This window comes from Bacillus rossius, chromosome 11 (assembly GCF_032445375.1).
Source record: "Bacillus rossius redtenbacheri isolate Brsri chromosome 11, Brsri_v3, whole genome shotgun sequence".
NCBI classification, from domain to species: Eukaryota; Metazoa; Arthropoda; class Insecta; order Phasmatodea; family Bacillidae; genus Bacillus; species Bacillus rossius.
Window position 1 is genome coordinate 6,108,040 of NC_086338.1, and position 19,068 is coordinate 6,127,107.

General features: G+C 37.0%; 1 protein-coding gene across 10 annotated transcripts in view; it reads right to left on the minus strand.

Annotated features, from left to right (window-relative positions):
* The window catches only part of LOC134536607 (oocyte zinc finger protein XlCOF6-like), a 230,691-nt gene that overhangs the window by 189,493 nt on the left and 22,130 nt on the right, over positions 1-19,068 (minus strand). For 9 of the 10 annotated variants that reach the window (XR_010075821.1, XM_063376397.1, XM_063376395.1 and 6 more), the window contains 3 exons: positions 13,153-13,236; positions 5,405-5,464; positions 1,153-1,222 (listed from right to left, as the gene is read on the minus strand). Coding sequence is in view for 9 of the 10 variants with exons in the window: in XM_063376397.1 (XP_063232467.1) it covers positions 1,153-1,222; positions 5,405-5,464; positions 13,153-13,236 (214 nt within the window). In the remaining variant the exon portion in view is untranslated. The remainder of the gene's footprint in view (positions 1-1,152; positions 1,223-5,404; positions 5,465-13,152; positions 13,237-19,068) is intronic. The other variant, XM_063376389.1, reaches the window with a different exon arrangement.

The following is a 19,068-nucleotide window of genomic DNA, read 5'->3' on the forward strand; positions in this document are numbered from 1 at the left end:
TTACCCAAAAAGTTCTCACACGTTTCGGAATGCAAACCAATATCAGTTTTCAATAAATGTTAAATCTTGGAAATGTTTTCTAAATCTGGTGGCCCACGAAAACTTGCTTCCTTGATTTTAGCCTCACAGAGACACAGAAATTTAGTTTTCGAAAATATAAATGCATCACCTGTCTTGCCCACTGCTTTCACCAACTTCTTGATCAATCCGAGTTTGATGTGCAAAGACAGCCAGTAAATATTTTCCTTCGGGCCAGAGGTTCTTGAGCAACATTTTCCTGACTGGGAGTAAAACTTTGTTCGTACAACGTAATGTTTGTCTCGGGCTCAGCTCTCCCCTTCACAAAGGAAGCAGCTGTATTTTGTGAAGCCCGATTGCAGGCCCTAAAGTAGAACAACAACTAACTTTTAAGTGAGCACAAAGTTTCCAATTATAATCATGATAATTGATTTTATCAAGGATTCTGCTGATGTTTTCGTACGTCTCCTTGGCATCCACAGAGTATGCAACTGGGACTGATGGTGACTCATTCCCATTGACCAACAGGACAACTTCAAGCTTGTCTTTGATGAATCTACAAACAATTTCCATTTATCTGGGTCACATGGCATCTTCAGTTCTATCATCAATGCACTAAGCCTTCATCTTCCGAAAAAAAGGTAATACGTATCAGGGTTGACTGCCTGGTCCTGTAAGAAGAGATTTTTACACCCTTTTCCTAGAGATTCCACTGTTGAAGTTGAGATCCAAGAAGTTGAGATTTACTTTTAGGTAACTCCAAATCCTTGATGAGATCATTCAATTTTGACTGAGTAATGAGGAGGTGTTGATGAGCTGAATCAGCTGAACACTCTTCATCATCGGTGGACATATCATTTGATGGTCCAAGCTGTATCTCAAAGTCTTTCAATAGTTACCAAAAAAGATTACATAATGTTCTAGAACAGATAACCATACAAAAGTACTGAAAAGCAAGGAAATACAAATCAGGAAATATATGAAAAAAATGCAATTTGTTAACCTACAGATACCAGCAACTACAATTCAATAAATTTATTCACTAGAAATCACCACCATGCATAGCTGCATCATGCATACACCACAGCTAGTTGCTGCAGAATGCTACTGGTATAGAGTATGGCAGGCCAGTACCTGGGGCAGCGGGGTGCTCTTCTATAGTTATCTCCTCCTTCACTTGCTGGCACAGACCGGTACAGGAACACTGCAACACACACCAACCCTGTCACCTTGGCTCACTAACCTACATGAGTTGTGCACTACAAACATAGGGTCAAGTTCTTGTTACATACAGTGAGACTGTTGGGATTTTTAATATATCACTCAGTGCCAGATGCTGTTGATATTTCCTAAAGAGCTATAACAAAGGGAATCATAGTTAAAAAATTAGACCTTTCAATTTAAATAAATATTGTGCAAATATTTTATGAATGTAATCATATAATATCAAAATGTTTGTAATTGGACATGCCAGATGGCGCTGCAAGCAAGTTTTGAATTTGTTTTTAAACATGTTGATGACATTTGGTAAGTAAGATTCAATTGGACATATGGATAGTGTACATCAATTCTGCATCATTATGAGAAAGCTGTTGTAGAATGTGTTAGGTATCGCTCCAGCGTATTGCTTCGACCATCCTGTCACCATGTGGGAAAGCTGATTGGTGCTGTCACACCCGAGGGGGATGACCTGACACTGCTTCACTCTAGTCTCCGTCTGGCTTGTTTCACTGCCGCTACTTTCCGCCCGCCCGTCGGCCCGGCAGTGACGCGAGTGGCTGGCGTCGGCTGGGGGAAGGGACACCGGGAAAATGTAAATACAAACTATCCAGAATTTGTGTGTTTGCGAGATCTTACCTCGAGCAGTGTTGTTTTAACTTCCCCTCTTCGTTCATTGTAAATGACTGTGAACTATCAACGTACATGAAGGCAATCAGTCACGTGTCTATCATAACACCAAAACTATCATTTTCCCGTGCTATTTATTCCTCATGCTTGTAACTGCAATATACAAATTTTGACCTAAAAGAAGGCAGAGGCCTCGCACATTTTATACTAAAATCAAGTTTGAAAAGTAGGGGTGCGACGTTTATGCGGAAAAAAAAAATATTTGTTTGGTAAAGTTATTCATAAAAACAAAACCCATTCATGGAAAGTACATTTAATTAAAAAGTGGAGTGTACAAGAGCACGCCAAACAATTTAAATTTAAATTTAATTTTAAATTAATAACCTTTCTACAACTTTAAATAGACCCAATTGTGAGCCTGAACTCACGCATAACTATCGTTGTAGTACACGCCATGGTGTGCGGGTCATCAAATGTAGTTGACTTGGCACTCAACCGAGCGCGCGCGTTGCAAAAATGGGCTAAATATTGATTTTCGTCTACATGTGCGCGCTCTATACTGGAAGCAACATAACCAAATAAGATTGATGCAAACTAGCGCTGGCTACATTTTTAAAAGCGGTACACCGCTGCGATGCAGACGAATAGATAAAGGTTATAACTAGGGGTGTGCGGGAATAGGTTTTTGTACTGCGGGAAATTTTCGGGAAAAATAAATTATTCCCGCGGGAAACAGGAAGGGATCGGGAAAATTAAAAAAAAAAAAAAGCAAATTTTAATTCTAATATGAGAAGATGGCCATTTAAACGTTTCTTGCAAAGTTAGTTGTTTTTTTGCTGCTATTTCTTTTGTCTGCTTCACTTGCCCTTTTTTCAGCGGCGACTTTATATTTTTTAGCATCCTCAAATTCTTTTTTTATAGAGGGATGTTTATTGAGACGTCTTAGTAATCCAGACGTGCTACCATGCTCGCATCTCAAAAAAATTTCACACGAGAAACACTTTTCCAGGGATTTACTGTCTGTCAGACGTTCAAAATACTTCCAAACACTTTTAGGTTTACAAGTAACAAGCTGATCGGTTGCGACCTCCATTATTTGTAGGCTGCTAGTTTGTTTTAACATACAACGGCATCGAAAATAAGAAAAGATAATTTGCATAAGCCTTAATAACGTAACGTCAGCCGACAAAGCCCGCCAAACTAAACAGTAAACAACTATTTTTTTCTCCCAAAGCAAAATCATAGATGTTTAGATACTCGTGAGCAGTGGTGTAAAACTTATGTGATTTCATATTTTTCAAAGTGCCAATACAGTTCTCTACATCGCCACTGCTATCAAGTAATGAGAACGGTTACGCTTCGTTATGTAACGCAAGTCTAGTATTTCTTATATCTTTGGCGAAAAGGTTGGATGTGCATGTGTTTTGTTTGTGTGTAAGGAACCACAGTGGTTAAAGGTTAAATATTCGATGGTGATGGCAATAACGTTATATAACTGACTATTAACGTATCTTGCAAATTTGTACCCTTGAAAAAATATATTTATGAACGCATACAATATTTGAGGTACTCCATGTACGTTTTTTATATTCCAATTAGATATGTGTAAACGATTATCATAATTCACTGCACACCACAGCTGTCGCTACGATCGGCATACGTTTAAAAGATGTTTTGCGTTTAAATAGTACGGAAACCCTTCAAAAATGTACGAATCCATAAAAAATATTGTTGTAAAAACAGTTTGAATTGATAGAAAACATTTTCACATGATTAGTAAACATTTGTAAATTTTTAAACATTTTCCCGAAAAATTCGGGAGTAATAAAATTCCCGCCCGGCATTTCGGGAAGCCTATTTTCCCGATTTTTTCCCCGAAGTGTCGGGATCCCGCACACCCCTAGTTATAACGTTTAAAAACGTCTTTTAAAGAAAATTTACACATCAGACAACTTCATATTTCTGTTAATTAAATAAGTATGTGGTAATGTCTGAATAAATGTTAGATTAATAATTTAAACACATTGTTTTATACAGAAAAGATAAGTACACAAAGAGCTCAGAATCTAATAGCGGGACCAAAAACATCATGCGACGTTTACACAAGTTTTTTTTAATCCAAATTTTGACGCCCTAAAATATGAGTGCAATGATATGCGCGTGCGACGATATTGCGATAAAAGAGGTCGAACCTACAAACAAGTCACACACAACCTCTTCCCTGATTTTAAAACTGACACGTTGACTGTCCGCAAGTACCGTAGGATGAATATTTAAAAATAGTTCGCAATTATATCATGTGGTTGCACACAAACTCACAGTACAAACCAAAGGACTCACATCCTCGGTACAAAGATAAATTTAACTAGATCCTTGTTTGGACCTATATGATGATGACTGTGGCTAAACAATTCTAGTTTATAGTTCCCAAACAAGAAAAAGGTTGACTATACATGCAAAATACTCTCTTCAAACCATTCATATGTTAATTTTGAGCCACCACCCGACATATGACCTCTCAGTACCCCGTACTGACGCCAACTGTCGAGGCTACACACATCTGCGCATCACCTGAAGGAAGTGGCAGGTGCACCACCTATTCACCCAATCACAAACATACATGGAAAAATATCAACCAATCACGGCGCGTGGCAACAGCACTTCTTCTAACTTCTGAGACTTTTTCTCACTCTCTCTGAACTCTGACTCTCTATGATCATTCCTCAACCGACAAGCTATTCACGTGCTACTCTACCCAAGAACCATTACAAAATAAAATATAAAATTACGTTAACACATCTTGACAAATTAAAAAAAAAAAAAAAAGCAAATCCTCAAAAATTACCTGAAAGCATATAAAAACATAACTACACAAATACATAAATAAATGTAAAAATAAAATAAATACCATCTAGGGCCTTATTTACTATAAAGCAAACAAAACAGAACACCTTATAAAGCATTAAACAATGCAATCAAACACATGGATATTTCTTACAGAAATAACAAGCTGCTATTTGAATGAAAAAGAACAACCCAACCATAGTACTAAATACGAACACACAACATAACTCGTTATTGAAACTGTGTAGCAAGTGCGGAGGGCAGTAGCCTTGGTCGTTACAAGTTAATACTAAGCTATATCATGGACTAGTACATAAAGTAAAGACACTGAGTATGTGAGCATGTGGATTTGAAGGAATCCTACTGTATTCTTGGGACATCACTGAGGCAGATGTCGGCTCTGCAAGGTCGCTGCTGACAGCGCTTCCATTGGGCGGTGACATGTGACCACCTCCCAATGACCAGACTGCAGGAAGCACACAGTGAATGGCTGCATCCTCCGGGACTGCAGAACCATCCAGCCACGAGTGGAACAACTGGCTGGGCGACAGACACGGGAGTCCCTGGTCTCTTTCAAGTTGTGTGAAGTTATGAATTAATGGTGTGTCATATTTATTCTTGTGTCCACAAAGGGTTCTGGAATCTCTCATGCTTGTGTTCTTAGTCACGTCTGCACAGAGCAGTCTGCACTCACCAGTTTGTTCAACTCCTCCGTGATTGGCTCCTGCTTCACACAGACGTCTCCATCTGCCGGCTGAAACAACACATCAATTAGCACATGGAGGAGCAGACACCTGCATGTTATTAGGAAATACAGCAACTCATGCTATCAGTAGTGTTTGGCTGGATTATAAATGGTGAATATAGTGATAAAACTGAATAAAATCATAATGCAAGAACAACACTACATATGACAAAATTTATGTAAAAATAAGAAACAAAATTTAGCTCAGTAAAACTTTATTATGTACACGTTCTTTTCTGCTAATATTTTTACAACTAAAAGATTTCCTTGTAAAATTTATTTAACAATATACCTCCTAGTAAAATAATATTTATTTTATTTAAATTTATTTGCTTTCACATATACAACAGTAAAAACAGACTAAAAAAAATACTTTAATAAAATCTTATTATCAACAGTTACGTAAATAAGCCTTTAAATGCTTTGCTCGTGTGCTGAACCATTTGTAACTTCTGCATCTAAACATGCAGTAAGGGTAGAAAGAATAAAGTTACAGTTATATAAAGTTGAAATTATGTAAATTCTAAACCTAAACAAATAATTGGTGAAAGTATTTCTTGCCATTTAATTGTATGTGAAAAATTGTACTTACACAAAATTGCTGAATCTTTTTTTTTAATTAGGTAGTTTTATTTGACTATAAGTATTAATTATCACATCATTTTTGTAAACCATGTATTTAGTTAGGCTACATAATTAAAACTGAAGTTTGTAATATTAAAAATGTTGGTTGATTGTCCCTTGGTTGCTCCCGACGCACGGCACCGACTGTCTGCTCGGCACGGCCACCAATTGACAGACAGGCTTCACTCTGGGACTTTGCTGCGCCTGTGGTCGTACAGTTGCCATTAACAGCGCAGCCCCGACCGCAGGCGTGAAACTTCTCGACAGTTCTCTAATATATTAAATTGGGCAGCCATCACCCAACACGTCTACACTCGCAGGTGCCCCAGTAATGACTAACATGGCGACCAACAACTACAGCTGATGTGTGGCTGGAGTCGTAGGCCAATCACAGAGAACTTTACACTTTCCACCAATGACAGAACACTTTTGGGCCGTGAAATCGGACCATAACTGCCCCTCACGAGACATCACTTAATTATTTTCCCATGCAAAAAAATACCTCTCTCTCTCTCTCTCTCTCTCTCTCTCTCTCTCTCTCTCTCTCTCTAATGCTTATGTAACAGGCAAAACTACTGCATCAGCCTGCCTTCTAACAACCATAGCAAAATAAAAAATTAAAAGAAAAAGAGAAAGCACAAGAAAACTTAACTGAGAAAGCAAGATGCAACTAAAATTACTTCAATTGCTTCATAAAAAAAATCATCAGAAACATTAAAAATGTTAAATTAATGGAAAGTATGTTCAAAATACATTTTAAAAATGCACCAATACCTCTTAAAAGATCAAACAACCATAATTTACATAATGATAGAAAACCAAATAAGTGTTATTTTTGATTATAAAAACATTATTAATTATTTAAGAAACTTATTCTTAAATTGGGAAGGGTGAGTAACCTTGGTTGTAAAAGTCCGAGCAATAGGTTCTGTTTGTGAACACAGATGTACCAAACTTAAATTACAGGTTTGTTGAATTTATTTGAGCTCAGAAGTCTCTGGAAACTCTTATTTGTATACTACTTAACTATAATGATTATTGGTTCTGAAAAATATTCACATACAGCACTTGCTCACCAGTTCATACGTCAACTCCTCTTTGATTGGTGGGAATACTATGTCACAAGGCTTCTGCTCTGAACAGTCAACTTCACGTGCTGCCTGTAACCAGAGGTGCCCCCCCCCCCCCCCCAAACACTATGACTCACCCCCCGCCTAACCTAATGATGGGCCCCCCCCCCCCAAATTTTTTATGCCATTTTCTCAATGATTTACTCAATTATTTTATAATATTATACTTTTTTAGTATTATATTTTATCACATTTTGCATTAATTAAAACTTATTTTCTAATAATAATTTTGGTCATATCAGGTAATATTTCCATCCTGAACCGACAGATGCCAAACTGCTTTTGTTGAGGAAAGTGCGGGGTTGCCAATTTGATTTACAAGATCCCTTTCAATTATCAAAGCACCATAAACGTATTTTCACATTAGAAGCTATAATTATGTAAATAATATATACATTTTTCTCGTCTTTTAACCACCCCCCCCCCCCCCCCCCTGAAATTTTAATGACGCAGTCTGCGTCGTTACCCCCCCCTTGTGGGCACCCCTGCTGTAACAACACCACACACCACCTGGCATGTCAGTACACTGACTGGTAGTCTGTGTTATCCTGCAGCTAGACACTTCTATAACTTGGATATACATAGTTGAGATTATATGGCTGATAGTGATTAAATTAAATATAAACTGCAAGTAATGCACACGATAAGGACCACTAAAATTGTCATTACTATTAAGACTTAATAAAATTGATATTATAATGTATACTGTAAGTGCACACAAAGAAAAATTATTTGAATTCCAATTTGTAACTACTAGTTATAAATTGATTGAATTTTTTTTTAATTACAAATAAGGCAGTATTAAAATTGTAAGTGTAATTATTCAGAACACTAATACTTTTTTTACGAGTATATCATTGTTGAATATTTGTTTATGCTGCAGGTTAAAGTTAAATGCTAATTAATTTTAAATAAAGTTTATTTTTGCTCAGCATCATTAGAAAAACAAGCCTATTTGTTTTAATGTTGATTTAATTTAAAATTGTCCTCATTTCAATCCTTTCTGTTGATTAATCTATTATTTCTGGTGATTTCTATTATAATATAATGTATTTCATCAAAATGTACAACCCAATGTTGTTGTGACAGCTATAAAGATAGCATGCAATTATTGCTTTCTTGCAATGGGAAAGATTTACTTCAAAATATTTTTGACATATAATTTTGCTTTTTACACTGTAATTCATGGGGAAAGACAATAATAAACAAAACGAAAAAGATAAATATGAAAACAAGACAATATTATCCAAAAAAAATTTTAAAAATTACAACAAATATTTTGAAAGAAAGAAAAAAATACCTGTCCCATTGCTCATGGAACTTAAAACGTTCTGTGTTAACACAACATACTTTCAATTTGAAGATAAATCCTACCAGCAAACAGATTGTGTCCAGTGTCACTGATCTTGCAAATAAAACAACTGTTCAGGTTAATTTTGAAGTTAAGTTTTATAATAATTTATTTGATGTATTTGCCACTATTTAATTTAATGGTAGTATGGTTCTTTGAGACTATCAGGTTGGTAACATTATCGCCATACTAACAAGAAAATTCTATAGAATCTGAGATTTTAATGTTTATTTATTTTTGTTAAGTTTATGTTATTTTTTAATTGTACTAGTTTTAAGTATTATTTTCATTTTCCATGGGCAGCATTTATCTACCTACTTGGGCATGCCTAACGAAGTGTGAGAAAGTGAAAGACTGGAACTATTTCCTTTGGCGCGCGACAGTGGCTAAGCCGAGGACAGGTGGAAAGAAGTCACTCTTGGCTCAGGCGGTCGTGAAGCCAGAGCTGCGCAGAAAACGTCATGCAAAATATTAACAACATGACGTGTATAAGTCCGGGTGTACTTTACGTTTAACTGGGTGTTTAACGTAAGGTCGGTGTTGCCGTGAAAGTTTTAAAGACGAAATTTTTATTTCCGCAAAATGCATCGTGCAGTAATTGCAAGTGGTGTGCAAATTTTCACTGAATTTGTCAGCAGGCAGCAATTCGTAAACTGTAGCACCAAGTTCCCCATACACAGCAAGCCAGGTGTTGCTGCTGCTACTGCTACTGCTACTTCTACTGCTACTGCTACTGCCCAACATCTGGGTGCTTGGAACCTGCAGTTTTACGCCCTCACGCGTCACAGGCGCGCCGGCCAGCGATTTGCCATGTGAGTAACCAGCTGGAAGAACTTGAGTGACGACGATTTCAAGAAATGATATTACATGGTGCACGTGATTTAACGATGACCGAAGCGTCAGTACCTTAAGAAACGCAAAGTCCGCACCACAAACTTTTGTGGAACAAACTGTGCTTTTTTGCAAGTTACAATTTTTCTTTTAAAATTGTTGAAATTTTTTGTGTAGGCTGCCCCAACGAGACTGACTTTAAGGTGTCATATATAACTATTGTAAAAAATATTTATATTTATTTTAAAATATAAATTTTATACATGTATTTGTATTTGTGCATACATATGTTACTTTGTAGTCATATCAGTATTAAAAAAATCAAAAGAAATCTGGCCAGATAATTTTTTTTGTAAAAATAATAAGAGAGGGCTTTATTTTTTTAATATTTTTTAGTAATTTCAAATGTTGTAAATATGTATGCAAGTATAGAAACTTTAATACTCATATTCGGAGGTTTATTTTTTTGAATGCCGAAGCTAACAAATAGTAAAAGCACCAATAAATTATAGTTTATCCTTTTTATTTGTGTTATTTCAACTATTACTATTGCTAGGTCCTTCTTAAAGTTGCTGCTGTTGTTGTTTAAGTCTCACAATCTTAAAAAATGGGTAGCAGTCCCGGTATTTACGGAGTTGAGTTGAAAATATTTTTTAATGAATTTCTTTTACGATGTTTGAGCCTCCGTGGATAAATGAGACTGCTTCTGGTAAGACGTGGGGACTGTCTGCTTTTCCCACTAGGGGACAATGTGATCTTCACTCTCTCCTTTCAATACCAATATTTTAATGGAAAGTTTTGAAAAGGAAGTACTGATCAAGTAAAATCTGGTTTTGCGATGTGACAAAACTTTACTTGTCTGGCAACACAGACCTGAAAAGTTTGAGGAGATTTCCAATTTCCTAATTCACTCAACCTTCCAAACAGTTAACGTACAAAATGGAAACACACAGGAGACTTACTTTCCTAGAAGTTCTAGTCTCTAAACAGAACTGCACAATCACCACTAAAGTATACAGGAAACCAACACTTACAGTTTACCTGCACTTCAATTAAAACCATCCAACAAGTACCAAAACAGGCATTATTATCTCATTGACCAAGCTGAAGTAATGTGCTCTGACAAGAAATTAGTTACTGATGAACTAAATCTCCTAAAAGCTGAACTCCTAGCAAATGGCTACCTGACTAAAACAATACACGAAAACCCACAAGTCCTTTATCATTCAACAAAAATCTGCCAAAAAAACCAAGCGGTACATTGTTATTCCCTATGTCCATGACCTTTCCGAAAAAATTACACAATTAGGAAACAATCATAGATAAAACCATTTTTCTAGTCAAATACCACAATCAAAAGCATGCTACAGAAAAGTTTCAATGTCAGAAGTGAGTTTATTAGATCCTCTGTGAATATGGATCCACATACATATAACAAACTAGCCAAGGACATTCAATGCACATTAAAGAACACACATAATATAAAGAAGGCTGAAACTCAAAAATCTAGACTTGCAGAACATGCCTGGGACCACTGTCATAATGCTACTTCTCTCATACAGGTAGAACACCCAATAAAAAGGATAACAACAAAATCAGCATTTATTGTCCGCAATGACAATGTGATCAGTCAACAAAGTATTAAATAAAAAAACTTTATAAAAACTGAAACTAAGTTATCACAAAATAATAGCAAACCAACTACCCTCGCAGCAAGACAACAGCTCTCAGGTGCCTGGCCAATCAGAAGACTGTACATACATAATCTCTACCAGACTGTTTGTGCCTGGGGACGGAACAGATCTCAGTTCACGAAACGTCGCAACTGTTGTCTCGGGAAGCTGCTGTCGTCGTCGTGCTCACATCCCTGGGTTTCCCTGTGAATCTCTGTGCTGTCATTGTATTGTCCACTTTGTCCATTTAGTATCATTGCTGGGTTCGTCTGTTTGTCTTTATTTACTGTTCCTATTGCTATTCCTATTGAGTCCGTCTGTGCTGTATATAAGTTTTGACTAATTCCCTCCATGGATTTGTCTGTCTGGCTATTATTTTAATTTTTTGATAACCGCTGATTTTGGCTGGTTTTCTGTGTGTTTGCATGTTTATCTTTTTTGTCCATTATTCAGGTTACTTATGATATACAGTGTCGGAGCAAACAGCAATGGCGTATGTCCACAAACATCATAAATACAGAGAATGCAGGTTTGTCCTCCAGCAGTTCCTCGTTGGATTGTAAAAGTATTAGGAGGGAATGTGTCGAGCTGCACATCATGAAGACGATTCCGCGTATGTGAGGTCAGCCCTGCCCTGACATTACACACAAGAGCCAACAAGATACCGATCATCCTTGTAGTTGTACTCATGATCTAAGACACTATCTGCAGTGACTGAAGGTAGATCTTTTACCATTTGTGAGTGCAACATAGGAGAACGTAATATATTTAGTCAAACCTCCTATATGGTCGTTGTTAGTTATTGTCTCATTGAAGTTTCCTGAGGTGATGCCATTGATGTCACACTCCTCCCAGTCCTAGCGGCAGATACCAGTACAGTTGTCTCAAATCCACTAAGCTAAAGCTTCTCACCAAAAACCCTTCCATTATGCTCCGCTAGTAATAATATTTTTTACTTTGAGTTCATAATCCTCTGTCAATCATTTGGTGTTTCCAGCCCGCACCTACAGGTCCTGAAGATACAGGTCAAACTGTGCTACCAACTTGCAACACTGCATTTAGAACTTAGCTGCAATATCAGGCGTAGCCTGGGTAAGAATATATTATGAATATTATCATCTTAGATTTATAGTGGGTGGTTGATAGTTTTATGATAGTCAAACTGTAAGCCAAACTTCACTGGAAATTGCAAACGTTTAAAAGTTATGGGCATTTTGCTTTAAATTAAAGGTATTCACTGTGTAAATACTGTTTTCCCTTTTTCCTTACTAGTTATGCTCGCTTTAATGAAGTTATTCTGCAGACATTTAATACAGAGTCTTGTACAATTACATAATTTCAGCAAATTTAGATTCTGGAGAATAATGACTGGTCCGCCAGCTTCCAGTTTGAAGCAGTGCAACTGCATTCCTAGGGCGTTGAACAAATTCTGATATTAACTAGAAGGCATCAACAATGCAATAGCCATTGCCAGGAGACAAAAAATGCATCAACAATGCAATAGAACTTTCCATGGAGACACACGAAGAATCAACAATGCAACAGCTGATGCCATGGAGATCATTAAGAAACAAGGTCAAAAAATTGTATTTAAAAATTAAAAACCACGATGCATAGCCACTTCCACCAAACCGTCTTACGTAGAATCGCCAGGAGACAGAAGGTTACTTGCCCCCACAACTGTGAGTGGAAGGCAGGGAATGGTTTTGGAGAAAACTAAGGATTTACAAAAAAATACTTACTTTCTTATTTACACACACACACACAATGATAACATCTTTTAAAGTTATAAATTGCTAAACACAATACTTTAAAATATAAAATGTTTAGAAAATACAACATGGCAAAATATGTCATAATTACCTATCTATATGTAAAATATAAGTGATAGTCTAACAGTTTAAAAGCAGTAGGCCAGAGAAGGACAGACAAGTACAGCAACAGGTTCTGTTTGTCACCACACATGTACAACACTTACATTGCAGGTTTGTTGAATTTAATATCAGCTCAGCAGTTCCTGAAACCTGAACTTCCAAACTAACCATTCTTGGTTCTTAAACATGTTTACACAAGGCAGACTGTGCTCACCAGTTCATGTGTCACCTCCTCCTTGATTGGTGGGAATGCCATGTCACAAGGCTTCTGCTCTGAGCAGTCCACTTCACGTGCTGCCTGTAACAACACCACACACCACCTGGCATGTCAGTACGCTGACTGGCTGCAGCTAAACACACTTCTATATCATGGATAAACATCATGCATTAACAAGATATGAGTTTATATGATATGTAGTGATTGAACTAAATATCAACTAAATACACTAGACAGAAGAACATTGAAATTACAATGCAATATAATAACCAACAACATGACCCCCATAAACTTTGTTTTATTAATCCACATGTATAGGTTTTATAAAATAAAATAAAAACAATTATAATTATTTTCCAGATTGTTTGTCCATGAGTTTATATCAAATCAGCAGGCATTAATTAATACAAACATAATAAAAGTTATCAATATACGTAATGTATTTTATTAGTGCTTTAAGCATTGAAAATGTTTACATGAATTATTTTACTTATTTAATTAATTTTCTGTTTTTTTTTTTTTTTTATTGTTTTGAATTGTTTATTTTTAACATTGTTCTGTAATACCTAAATGTGTTGAGTTAGTAACCTAGCCATACTGTAGATAGTTTTCTTAGTTTCATCATTTTTCCCAGAGGAATTATATTCAAGATATAATATTTCATCAGTTTAATTCCTTTTCAGTATGTGACAGCATGAGATAGATTTTCATAATTGATTTTACTGCTTTGCAGTAACTTGCAAGTACAAATAGTGGTTGCATGAGTCAATTCAGGTAGCTTGGTAGGATAGTACACTCGAGGGATTGTAGCTCCAACTGTCAGCGAGGCAAGACAGCTTCTGTGGAGGGACTGTCTCGAGCCCTTAGAGACCCCACACAGGGACCAAGAAGTGTTACCGGCTGCTTTGAAAGGTAGTGTCGATCGCCATCTTGGACCCTGACATCACTAATGGCCCAATAAGGAGCAGAAATTGTGTCATGTGATACAGATGAACAGGAAACATTGTTTGTGTGAGTAGTTGGCACATAAACACTAGAAAAATAATCCGCAAGCGTATTAGAAAGTATTATAGGATCATTGGAAACACTACCGTTAACTTCAAGAGATAGATGATCATAATATCCATGTTTCATTATTTTTACAAAGCGCCAGAATTTCTTCTGGTTATTCTTGATATTATTATTAATTGCTCTTAACCAATTGATTTTATCACGTTTGATTAAGTGCTTGGCCTGTTTACGAAAAAATGAAAATTTAGAGAAATACAATGAATTACAGTTTCTTTTATAAAGTTTGTGAAAATGCTTCTTGGACTTCAGAGCTTGAATTAGATCTTTTGAAAACCAGGTTGGGTAGGAGGAAACCTTTCTTGTAAAAGTAGGAATGAAGGCGTTCATATTTGTGCATATACAAGAATTAAGTTCATCAACAAGATTATTAACATCAGATGATTTAAAGAAATTAGACCAATCATGACATCTAATACCATTATAAAGACCAGCATAATCACCATTTTTGAACGATTTAAAATTGACAGAAGAATTGGTCACATGAGAGAGACTATCAAATGTTAATTTGATATTTAAGGCTGGGTGATATAGATCTTCCTTAACAAGAGCTTCATCGGCCTTAGTTATTAAACACTGAGAAACATTGCTGAAACAAAGGTCTAAAAGATTTTTGGATGATTGAGTTTTATTGTATTGTGTTAAACCAAGACTAGAAATAAAGTTAATCAGGTATTGTGCCTTGTTTTTAATATGCGTGTGTAAAATCTGGGAAGCTTGTTTGTTGGTCCAGTCAACTCCAGGTGTCGACCTTGCTGCTGCCTGGACGGTTTCAGCTCCAACGGGAAAGTCAACAGCTGCTGCTGCTACTGCTGGTGTTGATCTTGTGGGGGTGGCAGTCGGTTGCAGTAGTCACGGCGCGGTGAATATTCTCCGTCGCTGTGGTACCCCTTCCTGGGAGCCATGAATCCTGGACGGAATCCCACCGCTACTTCCTGTTGCGATGCTGCCCATGATGAGGTGGCCCCTCATCTTCGCTCTCCCAGCGCTGACATTTCCCCCACCACATGTTCTGCTAGGATGTTCGCTTGTGCTTGTACGGCTTCTGGGATTGGAATTTTCTTTTTTTTTCTTCCTGTTTTGGCGTTCTGCCGTGTAGCCATGTTGGCGTGGGCCTTCTGGTCTCCTCCGCGCTGCCACTGCTGGTGCGGTGGCGTGTCACTGTCGCCGGTAGAGCTCCTGGAAGGCCAGCACCTGCTCCCTGAACTCAGTGATGCTGCTGAAGGGACTTCCAGTGAGATGGACTTGCTGCTTGAGTGGGAGCTGCGTGTCTCCCGTCTCCAAGTCGAGGTGTCGTGTCTGCTCAAACATGTGGGACAAGTGCGACTCGAGGCTCTTGTTTGTTCATCTTGTAGTCAAAGTTTTCCTCGTGGAGTCTGACCCACAGGTTGCCCTGGATGCAAACATTCCAGAACTGCTGTCGGAACATCTCGTAAGTGTGGGCAGTTGGCTGCTGGAGTCCCTTCCAATAATAATAGTCATGGTCGCAGAGTGCGGTACTCGTGCATTTGAATTTTTTCTCACTTGTAAGCTTGAACATGGAAGCATATTCTTCTAACTTCTTAATGAAGCGCATCGGGTTTTCATGTTCAGAGGCGGGGAACCTATGCATGCCTCCGACCACTGCCTGGTTGGGTGATGCATTACCACCACTTGTTCCAGTACAGACGGACTGCTGGCTGGCACTATAGGTTCGTCCAACTTGGGAAAAAGTGGTATAGACACTGTAGGCTGCTCCGATGTCTAGTTGACGGGGCATTGGGTCGCTACTGTCTTGGTGACATTCCCTCTTAAGTTGCACAGCCTAAGTTGCATGTTACCCAGTTCATTTTTGTCAACTTGCTGTTTTACTTGTTCATCTTCCTCTTGCTTATGCAACAAGTGAGCCACTTGTTCCTGTAGCTGCCTGCTCTGGTCTGTGCAGTGCAGTTGTTGTTGTTGTTGTTGTTGTATCTGCTGTACACTGTCACATGATCCTGTCGTACCTCTGTTTTAATTTGCTGTGGGTTGGTATGTAATTCTGACTTATTGGCAGCCTGCATTATCAACACATCCTGTTGTAGGCTAGTACGTAGGTCTGTGTTACTGTAAACCTGCATTTTCACCATATTTCACAGTATGGTTCTTAAATCAAAATCTACAGGCATGTTTGTTACAGCAGGGACAGTTGTAGCAGTTTGCTGTGGTACTTGACGTAGGAACACTGTCAGTGATTGCTGGCTGCATGACACTTTCATTCAGACCAGCTGTGAGCTGTGGTGATGCAGGTGTGGATTCTCCTGAAGCTACATCACTGTTGTGCATAGATTCAGGACTGTTATCACGGGACCTATGACTGTCCCTGTACCGGCTCCCTCTCCTTTTTTCCATATCTTAATAATACTGTAACAAAACAAAACAAAAAAAACACAGAAAACACTATTGGGCCCCACAGTTCTGGCTCTACTCTCTCTGTACTGTCTGTACCCTCAAAGTTGCTCAATATCTTCACTTTTGCTTTGATTATAGACAAAACAGTATAGATAATAATAAAAATACAAAATGTGTGTTTGTCGTTGGGTGCCTGATATTTTGACTGAAAATTATTCAAAAGTAACATGCGCTTATTGTATTTAGGTTCATACAATTTAGCTATACCAATGAGAAACAATTGTATTAATATAAAAAAATAAAATAGATTTTAATCAACAAGCACATAAAATAACACTGACAAAGATTTATTAAATTCCCATAGACAAAACAAAATAGTGTAATAACTCACATTGCCTGTATGGTGAGCACACTGATACAACAGTTCATTCATTTTACAGGTTACCTAAGTAATTTCAGCAAAAATATCTTTACGTTTATATTAAAAAAAATGTTTTGTGAAAATTATACGTTACCAGGCTAAACTCAAGTTCTGTGTTAAATGAGAGCCTGTCTCCCAGACCTCTGGGCTTGATAATTCTGTGAGTTACTATTTGACGTGCACATAACGAAATATTATCAGAATCTGTAAATTTGAACAAACTGACTATAGCAATGTCAACTATGGGTTTTAGAAGCTTTAGTTACCAGAACATGTGTTTCTAGACATCAAAATTGTGTAATAATGCAGTGGCATCACTTGGTTTTGTATCAACTCTCAAACCAATATGGCCTTACATAATTCCAAACAATGCAATTGTCGGAAATTTTGACGCACCCGCCACCGACGCAGCGGCCAATCACATGTTGTCATTCAGAATCATCGCCCAAGACACGATTAGCTTATAGTTACATAAACCTCATTTATGTAATTACACAAACTGGCCTCTGTGATATAAAAGCAAATACACATAAGGTCCAAAACAAAAGTAAGTCTGAAAAAACAACACATGTAAACAAATAACATAATTCATTGTATGGTAGCTCAGCAACTGTAAATAAGCATAAATACACTGTTGAAAATACTCAGTACAATCACTGTCTGTCTCGCAGGTAGGCTAACTGAATCCAATCTTTTAGCTTTTAAATATTAGGTACGTATTATTACAGTATGGAAATTTATATTTAAATCAGTTAATTTGCAAGAAATACAAATATTAGTAATAAAAAAAGTCAGTATTGTACCATTTTTGAATGATGCTTACATGAGTCAATTTTAAAATAACTTTTCGAGTTAGCACAGCACATTTTGTTTACAGTAAGATACCTGATTCAAATTTTTTGCCTCAAAAGTTGTGGAAATAAATTTTTTCTCCCAAAAGTATAGAATGGTTGTTTTTATTTTTATCAATAGTATGGTTATTCAAGATTGCATAGCAAAATATAGAATAAACAGCATAATATGGAATCTCTGTAGTCTTAGAAATTAATAATGGGTGCAGTGTAGCTTTTTTTAAACTTTCTAAAAAAATGTCTTGCATTCAAAAACTACAAACCTTTTTGTTTATTCATAAACCTCATTATTTGGCCAACTAACTGTTCTTTGCTTGTCTGAGTTCTGAGACATCCTGTTTATGCAATATAGTGGACAACATTCATGAGTTTTTTTATTTAACGTATATATAGGGAAAAAGATGATACATTATTTTCTCAATAAAGTGAGCCTTTATGACCAGTTCTTCAGAAAACATATAGACTCTTACACCTATCATTGTCACCAGACTTCCTAATTGTGTATAAATATTAATTTTAATAGTTTTAAAAGAATAACCAGATACCTATGTCTAAATGTTCACTAAAAACCTGCCAGAAATGTCTTTCTTCATTTTGAAAAGAGTTTAGGGATTTTTTTTTCCTCTAATGCCTGCAGGCTTGTGTTAAAGATTGTCACATTTATTTTCACCTCCATGGGACGAGTCAACCACTTTTTTTTGTCAACTAGGCGGAAGAAATAATTGCTCGATCTGTCAATAGATGAACATTGCCATGGCAGTAGCATGGGCAGGGGGAGGGGCGGGCAGCCGCTGTGTATTATCTACCAGAAAAACTAACAGACATTTCTCAACAGTTTTTGATGGCTTGGTGGTTCCCTTCCCGGTAAAAACAGCAGATGTTGTTTATGGCCCCAATAAATGACTTCAAATATAACTTTTAACGTATTCTGGTCCAGAAAAAAATATTTGGAATCTTACAAGTTTTTTACAAAAATTTCACATCCATCGATACAATTGTTATGGCAAAAATTCTACAGATAACAGCACACCATGGTATAAAAATAGAACCATCTTTCCGATTTTCTCAAGTATTTTTTTTAGGTCGCAATTATTTCTTGTTATGACTATTAAGGTGTACAAAATGTATTCCAGAATAGTTTTGCTATTATAAAGTTTCCTTTGACACACTAACACCTTGGTACGTCCTCCAATGTTCACAAAA